The sequence below is a fragment of the Nannospalax galili genome, unplaced genomic scaffold (genome assembly GCF_000622305.1).
Source record: "Nannospalax galili isolate Female #2095 unplaced genomic scaffold, S.galili_v1.0 scaffold424, whole genome shotgun sequence".
Lineage (NCBI taxonomy): Eukaryota > Metazoa > Chordata > Mammalia > Rodentia > Spalacidae > Nannospalax > Nannospalax galili.
In genome coordinates, this window is record NW_008352334.1 from 1,214,388 (window position 1) to 1,232,195 (window position 17,808).

At 47.3% G+C, this 17,808-nt stretch overlaps 2 protein-coding genes across 2 annotated transcripts in view; one reads left to right on the forward strand and one right to left on the reverse strand.

Moving 5' to 3' along the window:
* Positions 1-17,808, reverse strand: part of Kif3a (kinesin family member 3A) — a 70,061-nt gene continuing 52,253 nt past the window's right edge. Inside the window, exon 17 of the mRNA XM_029554203.1 lies at positions 1-145. Within this exon, the coding sequence (XP_029410063.1) occupies positions 16-145 (130 nt within the window). The 3' untranslated portion in view covers positions 1-15. The remainder of the gene's footprint in view (positions 146-17,808) is intronic.
* Positions 2,535-10,053, forward strand: Il4 (interleukin 4). Its single transcript, XM_008849350.1, has 4 exons — positions 2,535-2,666; positions 2,920-2,967; positions 8,440-8,586; positions 9,937-10,053. Exons 1-4 carry the CDS (start codon positions 2,535-2,537, stop codon positions 10,051-10,053), a joined length of 444 nt encoding a protein of 147 aa, XP_008847572.1.

The following is a 17,808-nucleotide window of genomic DNA, read 5'->3' on the forward strand; positions in this document are numbered from 1 at the left end:
CCTGGGGATGGCCAGTCAGGTCCACCGTTGTTTGTTCAGTCCTAATCCTTGAAGAGCACCTGTGACACTGTAGGCTTGACCGTTCCCTGTGGGACATCTCGGACTCCCTGAAGTGAGTCTGTGTGCAGCTGGTTTCTTCAAAGAGCTGTGCAGAACACAAGGAGGTTCTGTCATTTGTTGTAAACCTCTCTCTCTCTCTCTCTCTTTCTCTCTCTCTCTCTCTCTCGCTCGCTCTCGCTCTCTTGCTGTCACTCTCTCCCCCCTCTCCCTCTAGCTGGGGCTATAAGGAAACCCTGCCCCCCCCAATACCCATAAATAAGTAAATAAATGGCTTCCTCTCTGGGCCCTTCCTCTAGAAGGCCCTTCCTTTAGAAGATAACCTGGAAGATTTTGCTGCTAAGTTGTTCCTGCCCTTTGAATATCTTCCCATTATTATCACTATTTAATCGATGGAAATTATTTATGGGTATGGTGTACAAACCTTCCTTCCTCCTTTACTATTTTTTTAAAGTTTTTATTTCTTTGAGATAAGATCTCACTTTGTAGGCAAGGCTGGCCTCAAACTCATGGCAGTTCCCCTGCCTCTGCCTCCCAAGTGCTGGGATTATAGACATGAGCCACTACAGCTGCCTTATTCATTTTTTTAATGTGCACACTGTAAAGTCGGATGCAGTGACATGTGACTGTAGTCCAAATGGGACAAAAAGAACCTATAACACCCAGTTACGGTTCCAAACATGGGTGACGAGCAACAGCTGCCTTCCAGGGTTGTTTTCATTTGGGCTGAGAGCCAAGACAAATGCCAGTGCTCTCTTTGGGTGAAACCCTTTTTTTAATTTTTAAAATTTTATTTATTTTTATTTTATATGTATGAATACTTTGCCTGTGTGTATGTAAGTGCATCATATGTGTGCAATGCTTGTGGAGGCCAGAAGAGGGCATCAGATCCCCCAGAACTGGAGTTGTGGATGTTTGTTAGCCACCATGTGGGTGTTAGGAACCAAAGCTGGGTCCTCGCAAGAGCAGCCAGTGCTTTTAACTGCCAAGTCATCGCTTCAGCCCCAGATCCTTTTCTACCAAGGGTGGGAGGGTGGAGAGGACCTTGGACAGGGACTTCCACTTCTACAAAAATGGCATGTGTTCACTGTGGGGGTGATGGGTACCTCACCAGGGTCCACATGTGTTAGACTGAAACAGCACCTTTAATCCCAGCCTTCAAGGAAGCAGAGGCAAATGGATCTCTGCAAGATCAAGGCCTGGTTCACATCGTGACTTCCAGGTAACTGTGACTAGGGAGACCCTGTAAAAAAGCAATTAAGAAACAAACAAACCAGAATGGATGACAGTGGCGGAGAACAGACTAGTGAATCTGTAAGACTGTGGCTCCTTTTGCTGACCAGCAGAAGATAAGCTTACATCCACTTAAAAAGCAGCCATTCTTGGACCAGTGAGATGGCTCAGGGGGTTAAGGCACTTCCTGCCGAGCCTGACAACCTGAGTTCATTTGATCCCCAGAATCTAAATGGTGGAAGGAGAGAACTGACTCCTGCAAGTTGTCTCTCTGACCTCCACACACATGCTGTGGGACATGCAGATACACTCACAAAATAGGTATAATTTTAAAAACTTTAACAAAAAGTGTCGTGCTGAGCGTGGTGGCACATGCCTTTAGTTCCAGGCCTTGGGAGGTAGAGGCAGGTGGATCTCTGTGAGTTCAAAGCCAGCCTTGTCTACATAGCAAGTTCCAGGCCAGCTGGGGCTACAGGAAAACCCTGTCTCAAAAAGACCAAAAAAGTGTCCATTCCTTCAGACTTCAGCCTTGGGAGGGAGACCCTTCAACTTTCCCTGGACCTCCTTCCTGGTAAAGACCTTATGAATCTGCTGGACCCCAAACAAGGCCCCACTTGATGTCACCTGTCCTTTTCCAAAGACCTCAATTTGCAAGAAGACTGAGGCAGGAAAAGTCCTGCATCCATCATCTGTCTTCCACCAGAGAAGAACCTCGAGTCAGCTTTCCCATGATACCAGAGTTTCCAAGATGCCCCCCATGCCAGGAAGAAACCAGGCCAAAATGCTGTGCAAGTCGACCTTTCTTGATATTACTGTCTTTCCCCAGGAGGATGGCACTAGCACACTCGGACACCTGTGGTCTCTTCCTTCTATACAAAGCACAAGGCAGCAGCTCCCCGGGGCTGATAAGACTAATCTACAGAGCAAATTATGGTGTAATTTCCTATGCTGAAACTTTGTAGATTTTGAAAAAAAAAAAGTTTCATTTTCCAATTGGTCTGATTTCACAGGAAAATTTATCTGTTTCTCTGAGGCATTTTTTCTCCTGGAAGAGAGGCGCTGATTCGCTGATTGGCCCCAAGTGACTGACAATCTGGTATAACGAAAATTTCCAATGTAAACTCATTTTCCCTCGGTTTCAGCAATTTTAAATCTATATATAGAGATATCTTTGTCAGAATTGCATTGTTGGTGTCTCCAGATAAACTAATTGTCTCACATTGTCACTGACGGGAGATCTATTGATGGGTCTCACCCCCCAGCTGGCTGCCACACTCCTCTGCCTCCTAGTATGTGCTGGCAACTTTGCCCATGGATGCAACAGCGAAAACTTAGCAGAGATCATCCATATTTTGAACCGGCTCACAAGCAAAGGGGTGAGTGCCATATCTGACACCATCTCTCCCTGTGTTCAGGTGATAACTGTGTGGGGTTCCAGGCTGCTAGAGAGGTCTGTATCTGGTGATTGGGGCAGGGCTGGGAGCACAGCTGAAATTCTTGAGACCGCAGCTTCCACCTGCGGAATTCCAGGAAGCTTTCTCGGGTGAGGGAGTGAGGGAGTATTAAAAATTCCTCTGACCCACTTGGATTGACTCTATCTTTTGGCCTCTTCTTCCTGCCCATGCCAAGACTCCTTGCACCGAGATGCTTGTGCCAGATGTCTTTACAGAAACCAAGGTAAGAAGCTGCCATGAGGTCCGCTTTGGTACAGAGGGGTATTAGGAGAGGAGGCCACCCACAAGTGTCTGAATAAGAAAGTTACTTGATAGAAAATGAGTAGGCCCAAAGAAGTGTGTTTTTTCACACTTTGGAGGCTGATCTTACCCTTCAGTGGGTTTTGGAGTTTCTGATTTCACTGGACTTAGGAAACATGTCATAGAAGGCCTGGACTTGAAAATTCGAACTCAGATCTAGTCCACGAAAAGCTCTTGAGAGTTCTGTCAGCCTCGGCAGAGCCCTTAGGGCCTATGAGGTACTCATGTTTGTTGAATAAGAGACTTTTTCTTGAGCCCTGCATTTCTGAAAAACCAAATACTCTCACAAAAGTAGATATTGAGATTACAGGTTGAGAAAGCTTTCACTTTGTCTAAGAGACTTCCTATGGCAACAGGAAAAGTATCGCCAGAGTCCTTCCTCATTCACAACCTGTCCACCTAGCAGTCTGCTAAGATGGTGGCCTGCTGTCCAGACCCTCGCTCTATCTCATTCAAGTCCCTTCCAGCCTGGTTTGGAACCATCTTGTAGATGGAGTCCAACCATCTCTGCCTCTGCTTGGGCATCTCTCTGCCTCCTGCTCTGCCTCACCCCCACCCCTCCATCTGTAGTGGGAGGAGACAGATGTGACAGCTGATAGTGCATTTTCTCTGACAAACACACGACTGACAACAGCCATATCAATAGCTCTGTGCACTTCAGTTCCTGTTTTCATGGAAACACACAACTGAGAAAGCCCCAAAGCCTCGAGCTGCCAGTGGTCTCCCAGCTACCTGCTTCCCACATGTGCCTGACCGGGTACTAGGCCAGGAGCAGAGCCCTGTGTCACAGCTTAGCCCCCAAGCCGTGAAGAGGGTCTTTCCCCTTTCATAGGACTGCTCCCCTGGCTTTACCCTGACTCTCGTTTCATTCAAGATTATTCCAGGAGCAGGATGCTGGATGAGTTTCTGAGGAACCAATATGTATAAATGTATGTATATGTGTATGTAGACACACACATGTGTATATATGTGTGTACATACACATATATGACTTCTTTTTTTAATGTATATAATTTTAAGTATATATGAAATCTCTAAGTCCCTCTAACTCAAATAACATTTACTAGAGGCTGCGTCTACTGGGTCGCTCCCAGGCCAAGTTGAGGGCAGAGACCAGCTCCTGAGCTGAGGTCTGGGACTGAGAGCCTTTGGTTCAAGCCCCAGCTCTGCCATCCACTAGCTGTCTGGCCTTTGACAGGCCCTCACACCTCTTAGAGCCTCAGTTTCCACATTTGGAGGTATGAAGGTGATTCTGAAGGTCATGTGAGGGTTGATTAGAAGGAAGCCAGTTCTAGAAAGTTAGTGAAAAGTGTTAACATAAGCTGTTAGGATCCTAAAGGCACAGTGATGGACCTGAGGGGGACCAGTGGCTGGTCAAGCCCTGACTCCAAGCCTGGAACTTCTCATTGTGGACCCAGCCTGCTCCTCTCCCACCCCTCACCGCATGCTGGCTTCCCTCTTCCTCAGTCCTCCCCAACACCTAAGGTGTTGCAAGAACAAGCCTTCTCTGCCCTCCTTCATGCTCACCTGTCTCATGGCCTCCTCTAATTTCCATCTGTCCCTCTGACCCAGCACTTACTTTCCAAAATAAGATATTTCTGATTAGGGAAACGTTGTTATTCTCCAAAGCCCACAAAAGTGGTAGGAAAGAGGGAGAAGTATTTCTTTGGAGTTCCCAAGGAAACGATCTTTCTGAAATCTAGGATACTTATTGGGGATCAAAAATCCCAGTATCTCCGAATTGGGGAGCTTCCTGGTAGCATTTGCTGGGAAGGATGCACCAAGAAAATCCTGAGTGTCACAGGCAGTACCTGCCTGGGTGTTGATGAGTCATGGTCGTTTGAAGAAGAGTAAGCACCCCACACTCTGGGAAGAGCTTCTGGGGCCCATTAGTGGGGACTATTTCCTCTCTACCAAAGAGAATGAAAGACTAAAGCTCTCCAGCGTGCTGTGCACTGAAGTTTTCATTGTGTGTGTGTGTGTGTGTGTGTGTGTGTGTGTGACGTGTGTAAAGGTGCGCATGAATGAAGAAGCACCCTCTATCTTGTTTTGTTTTCATTTTTTGAGATGGTCTCTTATTGGCCTAGAGCTTGGTAAGGAGGCTGGGCTGGCTGGCCAGTGACCCCCAGCGATCCTGAGGTCTCCAGCCCTCCAGCATTGGGACTACAAATGTGTGCCACCCTACCCAGGGCTTTTTTTTAACGTAGGTTCTGGGGATCCAACTCAGGTCCCCATGCTTGCAAGCCAAACATGCTAGTGACTGAGTGGTCCCCTCAGCCCCTCTTGTTTTCAAAGGTGTCTCTAACTGGCTGATTAGACTTGGGTTGAATTAGAGATAGTGAGATGTAATAATGATAGGACTAAACTATAAAGAGTCTAAACGAGGCCAGTCGAGACCAGATTAGGGTACTGAAAGGCTCCTGCCATAGAAGGTGCCTCACGGGTGGCAATTTCCTGCTGTTCATGTGAGCCTCAGATTTGCTTACGGTGGGGGTAGGGAAGGCATAGGTCACCTTTTGAGTCTTTTGAACAGAAGAGATCAGCTGGCTGTCACCGTGCACTCCCTGAGTCATAGCTAGACCTGTCAGGCACAAGACCTCCACAGGCGACAGATTCAATCAGGCAAGAAGCTTGAAGTGGGAAGAGTGGACTGTCATGCTTGGTGGCAAAATCGACGGGACTAAAATGTTAGGGTCTTTGACTAGTTCTTGTGAAACTTTCCTGCTTGATGCAGGGTCTTCCCAGTTCCATTTTTATCTTAGTTACTTTTAGAAAATCCTTTAAGAAATCTATTTAGAGGCTTTCTCTTTTATTACATACTATATACGTGACTGTGTACTGTTCAAAATGAACAGGCAGTTTAATGCCTAAGCTCCAAGCCCAAGTTTTAGACCAGTGTCACTTGGTTTTGATGAAAAAAATAAGCAGGGAGGTCCTCTTGTTACTTACTAGGCCACGTGCCTCCCACCTGTCCTCCCCTCCTCTGCTCACCCACGCCCTGGCCGCCCTCTTACAGTCCCAGCTAGTCAGGGAGCAGGGCCTTCTCAACCAGTTCATCAAGTGACTGCCCTTCCATCCCTGCCCTGGGACATCACAGTGCACTTGAACGTGAGACACCCCTTTGTGTCTGGAATTCTGGTGGCTTATGCAAGGTCAAGATCTTCCAGGAAAACTCTTAAAATATAGTCTATGCATCTAGAATTTGGTTCTCAGAAATAAGGGGTGAACCCAGTCTAAAGGTGTAGCGCAGAGGTAGAACACCGGCCTGCTGTGTGCAGGCCCTGGGTTCCAGCCCTGGCACATCAACAAACACCAGATGACCCAATGCCACATTATGTATGAAGCAAAAATCCACCACAGTGGGGGGCTGATAGATGATGGTGCACACACATAATGGGCACAGGGGTGTCTGCGGGGCCCTCAGTTCCTCGTTCTTGGAGGCTATTGAGTGACAAGAAAATGCCTAGTCTACGCTAAGTGTGAAAAGTTACAGAGCAGCGTCAACTATTGGCTCCTATTTGGGGACAAAGTGTATTAAAGCAATGTGGGCTGCGTGTGGTGGCGCATGCCTTTAATCCCAGCACTCGGGAGGCAGAGGCAGGCAGATCTCTGTGAGTTCAAGGCCAGCCTGGTCTACATAGTGAGTTCCAGGACAGCTGGGGCTACAGGGAGACCCTGTCTCAAAAAGACGAAAAAAAAAAAAAAATCAAAAAATTAAAGCAGTATGGGATGCTGGGCATGATGGTGCATGCCTGTAAAGACAGCACTTGGGGGCTGAGGATTGAACGTTACAGGATCTGTCTCAGCAAGAACCTGCCTCAAAACAAAACAAACAAACAAAACACTAGTAAGATACTTTTAAAAAAATTCTGCCTGCCTCTGCCTCCCAAGTGCTGGGACTAAAGGTGTGTGTCACCACGCCTGGCTTGATGTATTATTTTTATTTTATATGTATGAGCGGCGTGTTTTGCCTATATGTATGTAAGTGCACCCATGCACACAATGCCCGAGGAGGCCAGAAGAGGGCGTCAGATCCCCTGGAACTGGAGTTACAGATGGTTGTTAGTGGCCATGGGCTGGCCTTGAACTCAGGAACATCTTCCTGCCTCTGCCTCCAGAGTGCTGATATTAAAATTGTAAGCTACTACACCCAGTTCTTTCTTTCCTCATTTGCAGTACTGGGCATTGAACATAGCCCTCATACGTGCTGTGCAAGGGCTCTACCAGTGAGCTGTATTCTTGGCCCTGATATTTACTCAAATATTAACAGTATAGGAGTTGTGCCTGGCTGGTGGAATAAGTGAGTTCACTTTTGTTACACATACCTTAATAGAAAAACATAGGCACCTGTATGGACTTAGAAGCTGCTCACAGTGGCTCCTGTCAGTTCCCTGGGGTCTGGTCACTGCACATTCGGACCCAACAGGCCTAGGGTGGGGTCTGAAAGTTGCATTCCTAACTGGCTCCTGGGTGCCATTTTGGTGCTTGTCTACAGTCCACACTGAGTAGCCAGGGCTGTGCACATGACCTAGCACAGGCTAGAGATAGCTTTTCCCTAAGGTATACAGAGATCAGGCTCACACTGAGACACTCTCCTCACTCTGCCTGTCCTCAGGGGGAAATGAGGGGGCACACCAGATTGGATAGTTGGTGACCATCCCTCTCTCAGGTTCCCCACAAGACCTGTTTCCCACCTGTACCTTCTGTCTTCTGAGACCCAAGGTCCCCAGGAAGAACCAGGGGACTCCTGATTTCCACCAAAGACGGGCAAAGACTCCTTACTGAAGCTCTATTCAAGGCCCAAGTCAATGGCACCCTCTCCCAGGAGCCTGGCCTATGGGCATGTTACCCCACACTGGACTTCTGTCTCTTGCTGTTGGGGGAAGTACCTTTACTCCATTGAACCATGAGCTTCGTCAGATACTGCTCTCTCTTTGGGGGAGGGCAGCACGGAGCATGGCCCCAGTGGGCACTCAGCAATCAGCAGGCATGACGTGTGTCCAGGGCCACGCAGGAACAAGCGAGGTATCTGGCTAAGAGCTCACATGGACACTTCAGACAGGAAGGAGCGCCCATGGGGTACAAACATAGCCAAAGGCTACAGACAGGTGGATCCACTCTGCCTTTTACCTAGGTGGATGACTTTACTGAAGGTACCCCTTCAGTAAAACCCTCAAAGGGAAAGAAACTGGGAGGCTCTACAGAGACGGCTACTGCATTTGCAAGTAAAGGAGAGAGAGAGAGCTTGCTCCCAGCCACCCTCCCTCAGATCCGGGGAGTATCTGCCTACAGAGCCACAGAGTGAGGCTAAGCAGACACACCCCTGGAGTGGAAAAATGTCCCTCCCATATTCCAAACTGAGCACCCCATGGCCAGCTGTCATTTCTCATTGCAGAACACCACTGAGGAGAAGATCCTCTGCAGGACGCAGAAGGTGCTCCGGAAGTTCTATAACTCACATATTCCGTGCTTGAAAAACAACACCTTGGTTCTCAAAGACTTGCAAAAAGTCTACAGGATTGTCTGCAGCATGTCCCAGCTGGTAAGCCAAGCTGTATATGGCTCCACATTTCCAAACGATTCCCTGGAGTAACCATGATAGTTCTGTTCAGGTGTTCTTTCAGACCAGAGGACAGGTCCTATTCTCATGGAATGTTCTAGTGGGATAGATAGAAGAAATAAGCATGTAATCTGATGTCAGGTCATGATAGTGCTGTGATGAAAAATGGAGTAGGGGCCTGGAGAGATGGCTCATCGGTTAAGAGCACTGACTGTTCTTGCAGAGGACCCGGGTTCGATTCCCAGCACCCACATGGTGGCTATGAACCTTAACTCCAGTTCCAGGGGAATCCGAAGCCCTCTTCTGACCTCCTCGGCATTGCACGACACTGGTGCAGTCACATACATGCAGGCAATGCACTCGTACACATAAAATAAAAATAATAAATTTAAAAAAAAAAGAAAGAAAAATGAAGCTGTAAAGACCGCAGGTCGTTGGGGAGCGGGCTGATTCTCTGAGCAGATATTACATGACTGATGAGTCCTGTGCAAAGGCCCAAAGCAGACATGAACTGATGGTGTTCGAGTGTGGCTAGATCAGAGAGAGGAAGGCGGGTTTGGCAGATGGGCTGATGCTGTGCCAGCAAGCAGTTCCCGGCAGGGCAGAGGTGATGCTGAGCTCTGTGTGGTGGAAAGTGCTGATGGAGGCTTCTGTGTGGCCCTGAGGAGGTTGTGGGGAGTAAGTGACCAAGCTGACCCATTGGAAGGCCACCACAGCAGACCACAACAGAGGTAGCAGTGGCTTGCACGGGTAGGAATGGGGAGGTAGGTGGTTAGATCTTAATTAACCTATGAAGTCGACACTGTCACCGCACGGTGGTTCCCCAAGGAAGGAGCTGAAACTTTCATAAGTTAAGTGATTGACCTAAGCTCTGCAATTGTCAAGTGGTAGAACTGAGACCCAAACTGCAACAGGGGCTTAGAGGTCAGCTTTAGGTGCCTTCCCACGTGCAGTGCCCTGTAGAAGTGCGGTGGCTTCCTGGGCAGAAGGACAGCATGACCCCATCTTGTTCCACAGGACAGGGAGCCACACGGAGGCTCCAATGCAGCAAAGGGCCAGGTCTGGGCCTGTGCCTTCTGTCACTGCCTTTAATGGCCTCTAGCTGTGACACGCCACCTCAGATACAGTGGCACCCCTGATGGTAGACCAGTAGTGCTGACAGCATATGCCAAAAAGCAGGCAATCTTGCTGGCCTTGTGACATGCTAAACTCTGTGTCCAGCTACAGCGAGGCCTTGGTTTGACTGTTATTCTGGCAAGCACCAAGCAGACAGGCCTGACAGCAAGACTCAAATGCTTACTCATGTAAGCTAATGAAATGTTTCTTTTACAGCGCAACTGCACCGTGAGTGAATCCACACAGATAACACTGAAAACCTTCTTGGAAAGCCTGAAAAGGATGATGCAAAAGAAATATAACAGTGCAGAAGCTGAATGTCTTAATTTATGAGTTTTTAATGGCTTTATTTTTAATATTTATATATTTATAACTCATTATAAAATAAAATATATATATAATCTAAGAACAATGACATTTAATGGTACTTTATTCAGCCCTGCAAACCTGAAAGTTGCGGGGTGGGTGGGGAGAGTGTTTCTGGAGAGATGGCTCAGCTGTCAGGAGCACTGGCTGCTCTTGCAGAGGACACTGGTTCGATTCTCAGCACCCACAGAATGGCTAGCAACTGCCCTTAACTCCAGTTCCAGGGGATCTGATGCTCTCTTCTGGCCTCTCAGGCATTGCATGACATGGGTACACTCACACACATGCAGGCAAAACATTCAGAAACATAAAATTAAATTAAAAACTAAAAACTGCAAGGGTAATAACACTACAAAAAGTTCACTATAAAAATATTTGAAGGGAAGCTGGGCATGGTGGAGCACGCCTTTAATCCCAGCACTTGGGAGGCAGAGGCAGGCAGATCTCTGTGAGTTCAAGGCCACCCTGGTCTACATAATGAGTTCCAGGCCAGCTGGGGCTACAGGGAGACCCTGCTTCAAAAAGACCAAAAAATAAAAAAATATTTGAAGAGAGCTGGGCATGGTGGCTTGTGCCTTTAATCCCACCTACAGGGAGACTCTGTCTCAAAATAAAAATAAAAACAAATAAAAAAATTGAAGGTAAGCAAGATGTGACTGGGCTCCTGTAGTCCCAGATGCTTGGGAAGCTCAGGCAGGAACACTACTTAAGAACACAAATTAAGATCAGTCTAAGGCTTTGTCCTAACTCCTTACCTCCAAACCATAAGGTAAACCTTCATTATTTATTAAGGAGACCAATATATAATGTCAAATCTTAATAATAAAAATAGTTAAGAGCAGTCATGGGCTCCCTCTTTTGGCTCTTACATCCCTTCTGTTCCCTCTTCTGTGGTGTTCCCTGAGGCTTGGGGTGGGTGATACAGATGTCCCATTTAGGGCTGAGCACTCCTCAGTCACTTACTCTGGGGACTTTGACCAGTTATGCATCTCTGCAGCAAGGGTCAGCTACCCTAAAAAGCATTTTCTCTGACAAAGCTGACAGCAGTAATCTATGGGCATAAGCATAACAATTAGAAAGCTGATAGGCGCATCATGTCCACTCATCACTACCACAGCGGTTGCTCTCCCACTAGGGCCTATGACCTCCCCAGTCACAGCCTTCTGACCAGGTTTACAGTACCAGACATGTGTTCCCTCCTGTGAATCAGTCTCAAATTCACTCAGAGAGTGACTGGTTATCCCCATAACTTGCTGCTACGGCACAAGTGGGTACATCTTGCTGACAGCTCAGTAGTGTAGCATGCAGTGTACACAGCTGAGTTAAGACTGTGATGACAACTCTCCTTTGGTGCCTTCCAGCACTGTGAATGCCAGCCAGCAGGGAGCAAGCTTGGTTTGTCTACGTCCTACAACCAAAGGATGCAGTGCCACCAGCAATAGATAAGATGCTTTTTAAATCAAAGAAGAAATACAATTTAAGAGAGAATGACAAGTGTTGACAAAGATGAGGAAAAACTAGAACCTTTAGCTAGTTTGATTAGAGTCTGGTCATTCCTCCAGTCATTAAACACCATTTATAAACAAAACAATTCCACTCCTGTATATACCCAAGAGATCAGAAGATGTGTCACACAGATGTTCATAGCAAAGTGTCTATCAGGTGATGGGTGAATGACAAAATGTGGAATAACCACTCGATGGGATCCTCAGAACCCACAAAATGCAGTAGGTGAGGTGGCCCCTGTAATTCCAGCCTTGGAGGGCAGAGAAGAGCTCCCCAGAACAGGCTGGTGAGACAAGACTAGCCATACTGGTGAGCTCTGGGTTTGACTGAGACTCTGCCTCAATGAATAAGATGGAAGAGCGATCAAGGATGATGCTGGAGATCTGAACTCAACCTCAGGCTCCCACATGCACCCCCACACATGTGCACCCCCACACACATGCAAAACATGCACACCGTGACTCAGGTGAGAAAACCCACTGAACTATCATCTTCAAGAGGGTGAATTTCGGAGCATGTGAATTATATCTCAAGCTGCTATTTAAAAGGTCAGAGATTCTAGAGAAAACCCCAAGGTTTCCGCATCCCTAGACAAATGTAATTTCTTACTGTATGCTAAAAATGAATCCTTACATTTACAGACAAGTATGTCAGTCACCAGTCATCAAAGAAAATTCTTTTGTAACCGATGGAGACTATTAACAGAGTTCCACAACTGGTCACACACAGAGAATAAGTGTCTGTGAAATGCCCAACCTTAAGTGACACATCTTCAGTGGAACCTCTACACCTAAGGCTCACAGAACACAGTGGAACAAGGGGTAGAGAGAATGTTAACGCATCTCTCAACTCTCATCAACAAAGCTTCCTCATGTGATGGGGGCAATGACCACAAAGGGCCACAAATGGCCAAAGCATAGAGAATAAGTCTGTAGAGTGTGGGTCCTTGGACAGGACTCCTATATTAAACTCCACCCACCCAGGTCTCAGGGACCATTGCGGAGGAGAGGCCGGAAAGATTGTAAGAGTCTGGGGAGGAGGTGCATGACCATATGGAAACAGTCTTACAGGGTCCTGGAACCTTGTTCATATGTATCTGCGGCAATGGTGTCAACATGCACAAGACCCATCCGAGCTCAAGCAGACAAAAACCCAGCACAGGACTGGGGAAATGGGCAGCAGGCCCCAACCTTAGCAGAAGAATTATTGACAGCTGATTACTGCTGGGTGAGGGAAAGCTGATCTTTAAGGGCGTGACTCTATACAGGCTGACTAGTCCCCAGTGGATGGACTTTCACTGAGGGTCGTCTGGGTACACCAACTTGACCCAGTGGGGCCTTAACATAAATGACAGAATTATGAAATCCAGTGAGAGAGGGGGAGCTATGGGAGGGTGCTGATGAGGGAGGAGGTAGGTATAAAGATTAGGATATTTTCTATGAAATACACAAAAATTCAATGAAAAAAAATAAATAAAAGGAATTACAAAGAAAGAGAAAAACAGTCAAATTTTAAGTCATTGAAACTTGCCCATTGAAAGATGTTCTCTTCAAAAATATGGATCTAGTAACAGTGACGGGGTGATATTTTCATCCTCACACATGTGTGACAAAAATTAATACTAATACTTAAATCACACCAAAATACATACCATCTTTTTAACCCTTTCAAAATAAGGGGAAAAAAATCAAAAGCTTAAAGTCTCACCCCGACCACAGCCAGTTTCACCCTGCCCACATAAAATACCAGTGTGCCAAGGGCAGTAAAGGCTTCTAAGGCCAATCAGAGAAGATACACAGTGAAAAATTTAATTTCCTCTCTCCTTTGATTGAAACTCATTTGCATTCGATAGCTAATGTGAGCTGTAGTCTGCCACAGGATATGAGTTGTGGGTTTACACTTGGTGTATGAGGCTGGGGTGATAAAGGAAAAGGTTGTCAAAAAGAAAGAGAACAGGCTGCAGAGAGGACACATGCAGGTTCTAGGCCTGTCAGTCATACGACAAGCTTTGATGGCCAAGACACAAGTAATATTCCTAATCACTTCCAGACAGGGAGTCCTGGATTTAAGATCCAACAATCAATCCCTGATCGGACCGAGAGAAAGAGAAAACACGGAGGAGGACGGACACGAAACAAAGTGACTGGGGAAACGTCAGTGAAAGTTGTGAGGCTTATGATTCAAGCTGTTACTTAGGCGATGTAGCCACAGCTGGTGCCTGCTTCCCAGAGCGGGAGCATCCCTCTCATCACTGACAGCAAAGGATGAACCTCTGCCCTCTCCCCACCGCACACTATCAGTACCTGCACCTTTGCCCAATAAACACCTTATCTCTGAGGGAGGACGTAGGTATAAAGATTAGGATGTTTTGTATGAAATACACAAAAATTCAATGAAAACAAATAAATAAAAGGAATTTAAAAAGAAAAAGAAAAACAGCCAAGTTTCAAGTCATCGAAACTTGCCAGTTGCAAGATGTTCTGTTCAAGAATATGGATCTAGTAACAATGGCAATAAATAGGCAATAAATATTATCAGACAAATGTCTGAAAAAAATGACATAGCAGCTAGGCGTGGTGGCACACGCCTTTAGTCCCAGCACTTGGGAGGCAGAGGCAGGCAGATCTCTATGAGTTCAAGGCCAGCCTGGTCTACATAGTGAGTTCCAGGCCAGCTGGGGCTACAAGGAGACCCTGTCTCAAAAAGACCAAAAAAAAAAAAGATAAAACTGTGTCTTTCATCCAACTTTCTTTTGTCCACAGTTAGAAACATTAGCCTCTAACAAAAATGCCACGGGAAGGTGCCAGTGAGATGGCTCAGCGGGTAAAGGCATTTGTTTCTAAGCTTGATAACCTGAGTTTGGTCTCTGGGACCCACATGGTGGAAGGAGAGAACTGATTCCCAGAAGCTGTCCTCATGTCCACACAGTGCTGTGGGGTCCAAATGTACATTAATGTATGTATGTATGGATGTATGTATGGATGGATGTTTAAAATGCGCCAGGGGCTCTCTTTTTGTTACTGGTCTGTCTGTGCCATTGACCCTGACTGACCTCAGTTCTTCACCCTCCTGCACCTGCCATCTCAGTTGGCATCTTAAGGTGTCCAGATCCTCTGAAGATGGAGCAGCTTAAGGTGAGTACGATGCACAGCTTCCTTGAGGGGCAAGGAGCCCTCTCCCAACACACACTCAGGTTAGTGTCTCCGCTCCTACCGAGTCTCCAGAGCAAGGCCGGTTCTCTGTCTAGTCGTGGGGCTGATGTCTTGCTAATTTCTATGTTTGGTTTCTTCAACATGAGGTTGGGTTTTATTTTCAGGTAGAACACTGGAATATCCCAGGTAGCTGTCAGGCCTGACAGCTCCTGAACGGGTCTCTCTTTAAAGAAGTGTGCTGTCTTTACCACTTCTCAGTGACCCTGCCTGCTTATCAGGGGGTAGGCCCCAGCTTACTTTTTTTCTTTTTTTTTTTTTTTTGACAGGATGTCCCTGGAGCCCCCCCTGGCCTGGAACTGGCTATGTAGCCCAGACTAGCCTCCATCTCATAAAGAACCTCCTCCCTCTGCCTTTAGTGCTGTGATTAGAGGTGTGAGCCATGAGCCTGGCTCAGACATTTTATTTTTTATTTTTATGAAAAATGTGGCCTTCTGATTTAGAGTGATAAAAGATGAAAAACAGTCTATTTATTTTTATTTTATGTGTATGAGTGTATTGCCTGCATGTATGCGAGTGCACCCATATCACGCAATGCCACGGAGGTCAGAAGAGGGCTTCGGATTCCCTTGGAACTGGAGTTAAGGACGGTTCGTAACCGCTGTGTGGGTGCTGGGAATCGAACCCGGGTCCTCTGCAAGAACAGCCAGTGCTCTTAACCACTGAGCCATCTCTCCAGCCCCCATCTTACTTTTAAAAAAAAATATATTTTAGGGCCTGGAGAGATGGCTCAGCGGTTAAGAACACTGGCTGTTCTTGCTGAGGACCCGGGTTTGAATCCCAGCACCCACAACGCAGCTAACAACTCCCTAACTCCAGTTCCAGGGGATCCGACAGCCTCGAGGGCATTGCATGCTACAGGTGCGCCTACCTACATGTAGGCAATACACCCATACACATAGTGTATTGCCTGCACGTATGTAAGTACACCCGTGTCGTGCAGTGCCGCAGAGGTCAGAAGAAGGCTTCGGATTCCCCTGGAACTGGAGTTAAGGACGGTTTGTAGCCGCCATGTGGGTGCTGGGATTCAAACCCGGGTCCTCTACAAGAGCAGTCAGTGTTCTTAACCGCTGACCCACGTCTCCAGCCCCCAACTTACTTTTTAAGACAATGTTTACCATTAAACCTGGAGCTCACCACTTCAGGTAGACCAGCTGACCAGGGAGCCCTCAGGCTCCACCTGTCTGCACCCACCCCGAGTGGGGTTACAGGTCTGGGTCACCACATCTAGCTTTTATGTGAGTGCTAGGGATCGGAACTCGGGTCCCTGTGCGTACACAGCAGGCACTTGGGATCGGAACTCGGGTCCGACCCACTGGGCCGTCTCCTCAGCGCAGTCGACTCTCAACTTTTCCTGCCACTTTCTTCCCAGTCCAATTTGCAGACTCTAAGCTGTGCCTTCTCGTTTCCTATTGACCAGGGTGAAACCAAAAAAAAGCACGTTTTTTGGTGCTGTGTGGGCTCGGTGAATGCTGGATACCCACTGGACATAGTGTGTAAGGAGATCCAGAGACACATTTGCTCTCAGTCTGCACATCCTGAATGCAGACAGACGAAATGGCCGTAGGCGGGGAGGCCAGCTCTGGCAGCTCCGGCTGACTTCTGCCTGTAGGGCTTAGACCTGGTGTTCTGCTGCCTGGCAAGCTCCCTCGCACCCGAGCATATATGCTCTCCTAAAGCACGAACCACGTGAACCACACAAAGCCTCTGGGGCTTCCACTGCGTGGAAAACTCTTGACACTTGTACCCAGCCCGCTCACCTTTTTCAGGGTCACTCACCCCGCCACCTCCATTCTACCTCAGGCATGTGATCAATGCACAGGTAGGTTCTCTGGCCTGGAATCCTTTCAAGTTTCAGCCAGCCCTTCCCCAGAGCAGCAGATCTTGGGAGCCTTTGGTCAGGGCAGATAGTATTTGAGGCACTACACCAGCTGCAGGACAAGAGGGTAGACCAGCAGCTCATCATTCTCCCAGCCCCTCACCACCTCTCCTCCTGAGGGTGCCTGTGAATTTTGTAGCAACTGGCCTTTATGTGTTCCTTAAGGACACGCTACTCAGCACAGGGGAAGCAGGTCAGTAGAGATGCACCTGCATCACAGAGGGAAATGGAAGAGACACAATTTATCTTGATTATGCATGAGTACATGTCCATGTGTGCCCAAGTACAGAGGCAACTGGAGTGTAAGAGACTAAATTCAGGAGCTGGAGATAGCTTAGTGGTTAAGAGCACTGGCGGCTTTTGCAGAAGACCTGGGTTCGAATCCCAGCACCCATATGGTGGCTAACAACCGTTCATAACTCCAGTTCCAGGGGATCTGACACCCTCTTCTGACCTCTGTGGGCTTTGCATGACATGGGTGGACTTATACACATGCAGGCAATGCACTCATCCATATTAAAAAAATAACCATAAGCCGGGCATAGTGGCGCACGCCTTTAATCCCAGCACTCAGGAGGCAGAGGCAGGGGGAGTTCTGTCTCTGTGAGGTTGAGGCCAGCCTGGTCTCCATAGGGAATCCAGGCCAGCTGGGCTACAGGGAGACCCTGTCTCAAAAAGACCAAAAAAATAATAATAATAATAATGAGACTAAATCCCTATTAAGCACACAGGGTCACTGAGAAATGGTAAAGATGGCACTCCGTCTTCTTCTTGGCCTAGCAAGAAGGCCTTAATTTTCACTCCAACAAGGCCCCTTCAACTCACCTGCTTAGAGTCAGAAAGCCTTGGATAGCTCAGCTTGGAGATGTGACCTATCATCACCCACTTCTTTATTTAAGTCAACCAGTCCAAAATTAGGGAAGGGGGAAACACTTAACACCCAGGTGTTCCTGGGGGATGTTGACTTTTGGTTTCCAGGTCCCCCTCCACTTGTGTATGAATGTGCGTGTATGTATGTATGTATGTATGTATGTATGTATGTATGTATGTATGTAGTGTATGTGTACATAGAGATTATGTATGGATGTGATTATCTTTCAATAAAAGGTTGTTGACCATTTGCTCTCT

Excerpts from the sequence above, each read along its gene's own strand:
- Il4 (XM_008849350.1), top strand. The coding sequence starts at position 2,535 with ATGGGTCTCACCCCCCAGCTGGCTGCCACACTCCTCTGCCTCCTAGTA. Across the intron at positions 2,968-8,439 it reads ATGTCTTTACAGAAACCAAG|AACACCACTGAGGAGAAGAT; the intron begins GTAAGAAGCTGC and ends TTCTCATTGCAG. Across the intron at positions 8,587-9,936 it reads TCTGCAGCATGTCCCAGCTG|CGCAACTGCACCGTGAGTGA; the intron begins GTAAGCCAAGCT and ends TTTCTTTTACAG.